This window comes from Pocillopora damicornis, chromosome 11, assembly GCF_964200805.1.
Source record: "Pocillopora damicornis chromosome 11, jaPocDami1.2, whole genome shotgun sequence".
Taxonomy (NCBI): domain Eukaryota; kingdom Metazoa; phylum Cnidaria; class Anthozoa; order Scleractinia; family Pocilloporidae; genus Pocillopora; species Pocillopora damicornis.
In genome coordinates this window covers 20,974,317-20,985,629 of record NC_142680.1, presented here as the reverse complement: position 1 = coordinate 20,985,629, position 11,313 = coordinate 20,974,317, and the positions used below count along the sequence as shown (strand labels likewise).

General features: G+C 39.4%; 1 protein-coding gene and 1 pseudogene across 1 annotated transcript; both read right to left on the bottom strand.

Moving 5' to 3' along the window:
• Positions 1-3,930: 3,930 nt before the first annotated feature.
• LOC149038164 (uncharacterized) lies at positions 3,931-4,722 on the bottom strand (annotated as a pseudogene).
• Positions 4,723-4,817: 95 nt separating this feature from the next.
• On the bottom strand, positions 4,818-6,252 carry LOC149038163 (uncharacterized). Its single transcript, XM_089186440.1, has 2 exons — positions 5,920-6,252; positions 4,818-5,840 (listed from the first exon to the last, which is right to left on the bottom strand). Exons 1-2 carry the CDS (start codon positions 6,250-6,252, stop codon positions 4,818-4,820), a joined length of 1,356 nt encoding a protein of 451 aa, XP_089042566.1.
• Positions 6,253-11,313: the final 5,061 nt, after the last annotated feature.

Below are 11,313 nucleotides of genomic sequence, written 5' to 3'. Positions count from 1 at the left end.
AACACCCTAAAAGGTACCAACTACGTCTCTGGTAGTCCACTAAAGTTTCAGACACCGTAAAAGGTACCAGATCGCCGATTTTGACCCCTAAAAGGTACGACAAGTACCCTCACCCATTTGTCATCGCCTAACCCTTCTCCCCCCACCCCCAGGTCAGCACCTAAAAAACAAACAAATGTGATTTGCCAACTACGAGCTGTCAATTGCACCTCGTAAAATTCACGTGAACTGGTTAATCAATTATAAAAACCTTTAGGCACTTATCTGTCAGATTTTTATGGTTGACACAGGAGCTCATTACCCTAATGGGTTCCTGTTGACAAAATCTGTCCTGTTAGGAGGCAGGACGGCCGTACTTTTGAAGTTTTGTTCGTCTTCACATAATTTGATAGGGATTAAAATAACTGTACGTCTGCATTTGTTAAAAAGAGTTTTTTTCTAATTTTTTTTCAAATTTTACAGAGACTTGCGTACTGCGGAAGGACCCTAATTGTTTCAATTAAGCTCAATGTTGTTAGTTGTACAGTACGTCCATAATAACCGAGGTTATTAACCTGGAAGAGGTTAACGTCGGAAATGTTGCACGCACGTTTGAAAACCTTCATTTGGTAAGTGTACGTTAGTCTGCGTAGTTAGTCATCCAAAGGGAGGGGAGGGTAGTCTCCTCTCCTCTCCTCTTCAGAGCCTTTCACGCAGCTGGCTAAAAGAACATATATCAAGCAGCATAAACGCCCACCTATTTAATACTCGCTTTCCACCGTAAATTTTGTTAAAATTCCTTTCAAAGAAAGTGCATATCTTCACTTTGGATTTGACAAAGAACAAAACATTCTGCACTACAGAATCTAAAATACTAAGCCACATGAGCTACCTTTAGTAACATAAAACGTGCGCGCAGATCGAGCGCAGAGAAAGTCTAAGTGATATGTAGTTTTTCGCAGTTTCTTGGAAAAGTTCAAAGTTTTCTAAGGCCTAGACTTATACGCATTGTTGTTCTAGACTTAACCCATGTTGTGCTAGTTTACACTCTCGTACTTTCTTTTAAACTTTGCTTGGCCGTGTGATGAAGTTGTTTGCTTGGCCGTGCTGGCGAGGGTAAAGGAAAAGTTCTGTAATTTACCTTTATCGCCGTAACAAAGCGTCTTCGTTAAAAATAAGATGAGATATCTCACTATAAAATAAGGCCAAGCTTAAAGCTTTCTCCGGAAACCCTCTTTCAACTGCATTAGGCATTCAATTTGGAATATTTAGGAATTTAACTTTTCCTTCTTCACTTCACGTAATACACGCGTTTGAAAATCCCTCGTATTCTTTCAAAACATGTGCATGCGCAGTGTTTCACCGCTGTGTTTAAATTGGCCGCTATTAGCTGTTTACCTCAATCAGTAAAATTTACCTCAAGTACAAATTAGCACTAAAGTCATATCCCTTGGCAAACATGAAGACATCAGCTATATTACTGTTTTCAAAACAATAAAGGAACTCGACTGCGACTTTTTTTAAGTAAAGAAATAAGCAGTATATTTAGATATACTGCTATATTTAGGCCAGATAATCAATTGGAAATATTCTCGCTGTATTTTGGGTCAATTCTGAATTCAATAAAACTTTATGAAACGACTTGAAAGAAATATAGGGGAAAGTTTAGGACAGTTAATCGCTCGGAAAATGGTAAAAATAGAATCAAATCACTTGGAGACAACTGAAAAATACACCATGAACAATCTGGAAATAAAGCGACCCTTTCTATCTGATATTTTTAAAAGTCGATATTTTTTTTTTCATTCAACATTCCTCTTTTCCTTTAGCATATAACTTCAGCGGAACGGTGAACCTGAAAGAGAACTTTGTACAAACCATTCTTACTTCAATTTTGTTCCTTACACTTTCTTATAGTAACAAACGTGAGAGTATGATCATACGCGCGCATATCTTTTCTTAGATTATGAATTGATTCATTCATGATAATGTGAGGTAGTGGTTAGTTTTTCCATTGCCTTCCCTTTAGTTGTTAAGGTGCGAAAAATACAATCGAGAGACCTCGAGCAAATATATATATCATGGTGTAGCTGATTGACGAGCGTTCCCTATCAGTCAGTTTTGAACTGAAAGTACCAGTACGATCGGGTAAAAGTCGAGATGGTCTAACTCCATGGACAGCAAAGTGCTTTTCGGAGTGTCTGCTTCATTGCTTGTCTTACTTCACTTATCTTCCATCAGTAAAGAAACGGGTTTAACGTCGAGTTAAAGTAACTAAGACAACGGTTATTCCCCTTAGGATGACCAAATGCGATGAATGTGTTTTACTATGTGCAATCGCGGTTACCACGATAAAGAATGGTGCAAAACAAACAACTAATGTTAACTTCACCCACAGTGCACTATGCACTGCTTTTCTGTATTGAGCTATGTTCAGTACATTTAGCTGGCTCGGCTGATGTTAAACAGGATCTTCAGCCTGAGCCTGATGATATCTGAGAGTGCGAAAAATCTTTGTATATGATGCGATAGAAATAATCAGGCAAAGTGGTATAGTTATGATACGATGCAAAAAAGTTATACGGTCATCAATATTTGAACTCACCCCGCTAATTATGGATATTTATAAATGCTCACTCAGGGAAGGATATGTTCCTGATCTGCTGAAGCGATCCATAATCAACCCCCAGCCCAAGGTTTCTCCGCCTCAAGAAATTCAATCTGACTTGAGACGTGATATATCAAACACGAGGAAGAGTGTTTCATCCGATATCTAAACACCGAGAAGTGGTTGAAAAAACGAGGCGCAGCCGAGTTTTTTTTAACCAACTTCGAGGTGTTCGGATATCAGACGAAACACTCTCTCGAATGTTTGATATAGCTTCTCAGACCATTAATAATTCTTGGAGAAAATCAAAGCAAAAATTCGCCAAATTTTAGGATAACTAATATCACATATTCAAGCCTCCTTCACAGCTGTAATTTCCTTTGTTTTCTCAGCATGAATAATAATGAGTTTGAGAACTATCTCTCTGACATGCACCCTTGCCAAAGTCATGGAAGGGTTTGCGCGCAGCAGGCTCGTGGAGCAAATTTCGGAAAAACTTAATCCACGCCAGTAGGCAAGGGAGGGGCACTCCACAACGGACGCCTTGATTTATATCTTACAGACGATTGACGAAGCAACTGATGGTGGGAATTGTGGGAATTGCCGATGTCTCTAAGGGTTTTGACCTGATTGACCATTGAATTCTTCTCAGGGAGTTTGTGTCTTTCCATATAGACACTGTCTTTATTAACTGGATTAGTACCTTCCTGACTGGAGATCACAAGCTGCAAGGATTGGTAACTTTCTGTCTGATTGGAGGTCACCCAGGGGAGGTATCCCACAAGGGACGGAACTGGGTGTGATTTTGTTTGCTGTAATGACCAACAATCTTTTGCGTGAATGGCATTTGAGGATTAAATTCGTTGATGATACCATTAGAAATCCTGCCAAGAAACGGTACTAGCTTACTAAATGTAGCTGTCAATGATATTCACAAGTTTCTATCGAACATAATATGAAATTAAACCCGAAAAAATGCAAAGAAATGTTAATTAACTTCATGTAAAATGATAGTTTACTACAAGACCAATTGTCCCAGGTAACAACACCGTTGAATGTGTAACAACTTATAAATTACTCGGTATTATAATCAATAATGATTTAAAGTGGAACGAGCATATATATTACATATCGAAAAAGCTTCGAAACGCCTGTATTCCCTGAGGATTCTTAAAAAACCGGGTGTTAATACAGAGGAAATTGTCAAAGTTTATTTGACAACAATAAAACCTATACTAGAATATGGCGTACAATTCTGGCAAGATATTCCTGAATTTCTTTCAAATAAACTGAAGTCAATTAAAAAAAGGGCACTACATATCATCTATCCATGCCATAGTAACTTAGATGCCCTTAATACTGCCAACCTTAGCAGCTTGAAAGAAAGACGAACTCAGCTCTGCTGTAAATATATTCAGAAGATGACTAAAAAAGACCACCCCATTCACTTCCTCAAGCCGAGAACATGCTGTGGTAAGCACTATAAGCATAACTAGCTTTAAGGTCAGTTCCTTAATCGATAGTTCTGTTGCCTTTCCCATGCCCCGCAAGTACTGTAGTACAACATTTACATCCCATGTCTTGTTGGGCAAAGGTGGTCTGTTCTGATAAACACCCTTCATAAAGCGTTTAACGTCTGGATGTTCACCAAATGTGTAGTTACAATTACTTGAAGTCTGTAAGATGGTTGAAAGAGTTGAACAGGCTGAATTAATACTACTATAGATCAATTTCTGATCAAACTTGGCAGCCAAAAATTATAGCGCGTCAGTTATATTTGTGTAAATTAGATCAATTTCCCTTGCAGAACAGAATAGGATCCATTTGCGAATGTGCACATCATATTGTTTACGGGACGAGTCCCTCCATGAGTGCATGATAATGTCGGTTGTTTTCTTAGAAAAACCTCTGTCTTCGAAAAGTTTCCTGACAAATGACATGCCAAGAGAGTCAGTTTCTCCCGTAATGGGTGTAGTTGTTGAGTCCCCGGAAAAACGAACAGATCCCTCTTGGGCTGAATAACAATGGATACCTCCACCAGCAGTCTGAGTAGTTTGGAGTACCAGCTTTGGCTCATCCACCGTGGCACTATACGAATGCCCTCTGCTTGGTTTGCATGTAATTTCTCCAGGCATCTCCCAATTAGACTAAAAGGAAGAAATGCATAAAAGAATTAATTATTCCAATTTACAGAAAATGCATCCACGAACAAAGCTTCCTGGTCTGGACGCTATGATGAGTATTTGGCACATTGTTTATTCAAACGGGATGCAAAGAGGTCAATTTCAGGACTACCAAACTTATTGGTAATTCTCTTGAATATCTGTGGATCTAACATCCACTCTGTGCAGTCATTAAATACCCAAGATTCTGCATCAGCTTCTACATTTTTACATCCAGGTAAATATGTAGCACTGAGCCAGTTATTATTAGCAATACACAGGGCCCAGATTTGTTTAGTTACCTCATTACATGGAATGGATTTACTTACACCAATGTTATTTATGTAGGACACTGCAGTAGTGTTGTCACATTGCACCTGGATGTGTTTATTTTTGTGTAAACCACACAAAGCTTTGAGGGATAAAAATATAGCGAGCAGTTCAAGGTAATTGATGTGATTTAGTGCTTCTGTGGGGGTCCATCTGCCCCCTGCTCTCTGGTCACCATGCACCCCTCCCCAACCTTGAGAAGAGGCATTAGTTTGGATTACTATATCAGCTTCACCATGTGAGATTGCTTTACAGGAAAAAAGCAGGTTTGCAATCCACCACTGCAGTTCCTCTCTTGAATTAACAGGTAGAGATATTTCACTAGAGAAATTGCCTTTAGTTTGTCTCAAACCCTCAATTTTCTCAACGTCAAGGCTACGGTAGTGTGATGGGCCATGTTCCCCGGCGGGGAAGCTGGAGACCATAAGCCCAATAACCTCTGCTAGATGAAGTATGGTGGGATGGGAGTTACTGAGAAGCTTTTCACATGCTTGGACCACCTTCTCAACTCTAGCATGAGAGAGTCGTACCGTCATTGACACTGAGTTCAGGAAAAAGCCCAAATATTCGAGTTGTTGAGAGGGATGCAGACAAGACTTTTCCTCTTTAACTACAAATCCAAGATCTCCAAGCAGTTGCACTGTGTTCAAGGCATTTTCAAGACACTCATGAAAAGTATCTCCTTGCAGATAAAGATCATCTATGTATGCAGATGACGAGAGGCCTTTTTCTCTAAGGACTTTAAACACAGGTTTGATCAGCTTGGTAAACATACGGGGTGCAGAGCTTAACCCATTTGGTAGACACACATATTGATAGAGGTTGTCCCTCCACACAAACCTGAGAAATTTCTGGTGCTCTATTTGTCAACGTCAGCTGATTTTTGACGTTATTAGCGATGCTGGACCCCGATAGGTTTTGGTCCTTAGTGCTAGCGCTGTCTTTGTTTGGGGCCTCGTCGGTCTCTTTCTCCGCGTCGGAGTTTACCGAGCCTTCTTCATTGGCAGATTCCTCGACGTATGCGAGGTTTCCTAAAGTCTCATTCATCTCAGTAAATGAGTGGTCCATTGAGGAGTTGAGTGTAGTAATAGAGGACACTAGTTGTTTAGTCATACAGCGAGAGTGCTTCGATAACAGAGTCGGGTTTCCCGAGTGAGTTGGGCGAGTCGCCATGTTTGCTTGAGTCAAGCGCTGATATTTCTTCTGGATTTTGCTTGTTTGTCATGTTGATGGTCTTTGATAAGGTAGCTAAGAAGAATTTCTCCTGTTTTTCTTTGATTGTATGACAGTTTACGTCGACGTCGAAAGGTTTTCTTGATTTCCAAGTTAGAGTTCGTATTTCTCGACCGTCTCAGGCAAGACGGGAAAACGCACTGATCTCTCGGGCGGTTAGTGCTTTCTCACGTGACTTCGTCAGTACGCATGATGACGAGGCAGAATCACGTGATTTTACTCCTATGAGGGAGACGCGATGGCGTAATGGTTAGTGCGCTGGACTCCGGGTCAAGAGGTCTGTGTTCGAAACCTGGCCTGGTCATTGTGTAGTGTTCTTGGTTTGTCGGTCGGGATTAAGAAATAATAATAAAATAATAAATTAAGATGAGATCGTAGCTCTTCTGAGTCACTATGACTTGAGGTGGCAAAAGTTATCTGATTGTACTTATGTCGTTACTTTATGGAAGATATTCTTCTATTGTTGCCAGGTTGAAAATATTTTTTTGAAAAGTAAAGCAATAGTTTTCTGAATTCAAAATCATTCCCATTGATCTTAATTTTTAGTTCAGTATGTCCTACATTTGTAAGGATACTTCAAGGAATGGCAAAAAAAATCCACTGTGATCCCTCTACTGCTTCCTGGCCCTGCTCCTCCCCCTCAGTGGCCTGCAGGCGGAAGTAACTGGTATGGTTGAGACGAATGTCCTTGATAATTAACTGCAAACAGGACAAGTGGAGATGCCCACTCTTGTAGGTGCGGTAAAAGACAGTGGTGTCGTTGATGTTACACTCGAGGAAGGTGAACAGCAACACTGAAGAAACCATTTCCAGGGAAGGTGAACAAATTGGTAAACACGAGATCGCTAAGGTGTTTTGCGATTGTGTAAGCCAGACGAGACTGCGTTCACAATCTATCTGTAAGGACGCAGAACTAATTTTACAAAGCTATTGTTCATTGAACTGAGCTACGCTGACAGTCTCCTTCATAGGGGAAAGCAGTTTAAAACTTTAGCATGGAGGCTACGCATACTCTTTTCTGGGAACTAGGAAGTAACGCCGAGGAAGACTTTTTTGTTGATTGATGTACGTCTTCGCTGGGACTCATGTCATACTAATTAATGTTCGCCTCTCCTTTTCAGATTTTCGTTACCAACGCATATATGCCACCGTCAAAGGATTCTTTACAAAACGATTTAATCTAGTAGAGTATCTCTGTCTAATCCGAAGAACTAGTGATAATTCTATCATTCCAAAAGACTTAAACCCCTTAACTCCCAAGATCTGATTGTTAATTCTCCTCCCTCGCTGCTACACATTTCCTTCTAACGAGCTGTTCGATCATTTGATTTATGCATACGGTATTTCATTTTCGTCAGACGCTTAAACGCTAATTCATATGATCAAATTTCTTTCAAACAAAGAACACTAATTAAGAAGAAAACGGCTTTGAATGGAACATGAACTCGATAGACTGAAAAAACGTCAAATAATAAAAAAATGTAAAAATAAAGTATAACTAATCAGATCGTATGAAAGTGAGAGTCATGTGAAGCGCTCGAGAAGTATTTTAGTAATGTTAAGGTATGTGTATACGAAGTATGCTGAGCTTTTGGGAGATTTCTACTCAAAGTGCAGTCTATTAAGTATATTTTGGTTTCTTTTGGCCTCGCACCAGCTGCAGGCATTGTAATCAACAACGTATGAATAACTGGGTTTAGTTTCTAAGGAAACTATGGTGCCGCGTCGGTGAGGGGTACAACGAGATAATTTGGTTTTATAATCCAACTGCACAAGGTAGAGTTCAAATAACGCGAATATATGTATATACCACATGTGTACAGTTGGTTATTTTGTACTGTAAAAAAAAAAAAACCTGTTTAACCAGTGGACTACGCACGCTGCGCTTCTCTATCCACTTTGCTTTTCCCGCCTTATGAGAAATGAGCAGAAAGACATGGCGAATAAAAAGCAGTTGGATCATAAATAACCTACCAGACTATTCGTTGGTTTGTAGTATTGCCTAGTACTTTCACTCCTTGTTTGAATTTGACGAGCCTGTGGGGAAAGTCAAAATACGGCACAACTCATAAAAATACTCAGGTATGCCACCGCCAGATAAAGAAAATCCGAAAAAATCCGAAAAAATCACCATGAATTTTATTTCGCAAGATGATCATCTCGCAGCTAGAGTCTGGGCTGCCTGTGGTGTGAGTTCAGACAAGGTGAAGTAACGCGATATTTTCCTCCGTTTGAAGGTCATGCTCTTTTTCTGTCACAAAAATGAAAACATTAGGTACACAAAGTGTCCCATCTCAACCCGCCCATGTTACGTATACCTATGTTCTTATAGATGATGTCATGGATCAGGAGGCTGTGCACAAAGAATAACATTAACCAGAAATCTTGGGCTCATTTGATAAGTGTGGTGGTTTGTGGTCTTCGCGAGAGCATCGTTGATTAAGGTCGAGATTTATCGGGACATGAAAGTTTCGCATTTCATTTTTTGTATTATTTTTAAGTCAAACGTGTTTTTACGGCTCCTTTACGCGCAACGAACACGCCTAACAACTCATGATCACGTTCCATCACGTACCATAAAAACAACGTCCAAAGTCCATTAGAATATACCCAATCATTGCACTACGTGAACATTAGGCAATTTTTCACGCGCTTGAATTGTATTCCATCAACCAAATTCGCATCTACGCGCGCCCGTGCATTATTCACTATTTATGACTCATTTCCTCGGGAAAGTTCACAAAGTGTCATCAACTTTTGGTTTTCCTGAGAATGTCACGCAATGGTAAAAACATCATTATGGTCGTGAAACAAAAAGTGAGTCATTTGCATCCTTTTGGTGGCAGCGAGAAATTTTTAACGCTCGCCATCCCCAGCTCAAAGCGTTGCTTCTAGGTTATCGCCAGCTAAATTTCAGAGGAATAAAATCAAATATACCTACGTCGTGAGACCACTAGGAAAAGAGTACCCTCTCGACACCGTTCGTGTTATAAGTCACCTTCTGAAGAACTCATCCAAATAACTTCGGTCTTGCAAAATTTTACAAATTTAACAGGTTCTTAAGGACGAATTCAACGCTCCATCGCTGACGAAACGTCGTTTTAAGGTAAGCTCTGAAACAATTAATTAGACCAAGAGGATTTTTGTCTCACCCACTCGCAGTGGGTGAGACAAAAAACTTATTACATTGTAAAATATAGACAATCCGGTATGAGGCGTGGGGTCTTGGTTTCATATAGGTCTTTCAGCAAAGTGAGCCGGCAACAACACACTAGACCATATGATCGCAGACAAGAGCAAGTTATGAAAATGTTATCGATTATTGATTATAAACAACCGTCTACGTGTTACATCCTGTTCGCATTATAGAAATTGAAAGAGGAAGCAGTTGTCACAAACACACGTTTCGAGGGGAAGATGTAAAACGCTCCTTGCTTATTAAATGATACAAAACTTGGCAGGTATTTTAAGTCAGAGAAAATTTTAAGGCGACAAATCAAAATACGAATTCTTTAACACATCATTTGACCTCTTTTGAAAAAATGTAGGTTATATTAAGAACACAGCGTTACTGAATATTTATCAGCACACCTGTAGAAAATGAAAATAAGCTGAAATCAAGCTCACACATAGATTTTGGAATAAATGATCGTCTTCTTTGCTCTTTTTTTTGTCCTACATAAATTAACGAGTAAACCATATGCTCCTCGTTCTTGTTCGTCATAACTCGAGTTGGAAATTCAACGAAAATTTGAAATGAGATTGCCTAATTGCATTTGCTCGTTCCACATAAAATCATGAGTGTTACCCGTTGGTGATTTTCATTGAAGACATTCTGGGTGGCGAATATTTATCTATAAGTTTAGTTTGAAATGACAGACAGAAATAGATCCTGAGCGATCTTGGCAGGAAAATTTTGAAGATCCGTAAAGATCTTGGAAAGAAAATAAAAGACCTCTGAAGATCTTGACTAGAAAATGAAAGATCCTTGAAGATTTTGAACATTTATTTTTTATCCCACACATTTCTTTATAATTGTTTCTAGGCCAAGGCCTGGAGAGGTCAAGTATGATCGATATCTCGGATTTCTGGTAATGGAAAACTACCTTGTTGTCTCAAATAGAGTGAATCAATACTTAGAAACGGAATTACCATCAGAAAAGCAAGAAGAAGGAGGCAGTAGGGGAGGGAGTGTGCAGATTTTTGGGATATGTATATTTCTTTTTATTTTGCTTCCCTGACCTAGTCTACTGATTACAAATTTTATTTCGCCAATTAAAATTCCATTTTGCCAAATTAAACTTCGCTTCATCGCGTGTCATTTCCTTGTAAACAATCTGCATTTAATCACGTATTCTAATCGCAATGTCCAACCCCACTGGAAAAAATTCACACTAACTGCTACCGATAGTGAACTTTTAACGCAATTCTCCCGCGTTTTTACTTTTTCTACGAATAAACTCGGCTTCTAACTACCTTGAACTTAATCCAATCGCGTGTTTATTCCTTGTAAACAACCTGAATTTTATAAAGTATTTCACACAGAGTGGGAAAAGGCCAGATAGGCAACAACCAATCAAGGAGTCCTCTCTCAAATATTATCCTTTTGTCTTGTGAAATGTATCTTCATTGGTCGAGATCGCAATATATCTTTGGTTAGAGTCTATTGGAGATACAACAGAGTTTCGGTTTAATTTTCGTAATAGAATTACATGGAATTATATTTTTCAGGCATCTAACTGCAGACGAATAATTTTGATTTTCTCTCTGGTAGAGGAACGGCAGTAAGCGTGGTCTCTTTCGCAACTATTATTTGGTCTCATCACGCTACGCGCTCTCTCTCCGTCGGGGAATAGATGGCGTTGTGTGACGAGACCAAACAACTGCTGCGAAGGAGAAAACAGTAAGCGTGGCACCTATCCATTTTATTTTTGCTTAGAAGTATTTAGACAATAGAGAAAATAAACCACAAGATACCTGTGTGAGTTAAGCTAAGTTACC

Excerpts from the sequence above, each read along its gene's own strand:
- LOC149038163 (XM_089186440.1), bottom strand. The coding sequence starts at position 6,252 with ATGGCGACTCGCCCAACTCACTCGGGAAACCCGACTCTGTTATCGAAG. Across the intron at positions 5,841-5,919 it reads GAGCACCAGAAATTTCTCAG|CTGATCAAACCTGTGTTTAA; the intron begins GTTTGTGTGGAG and ends ATGTTTACCAAG.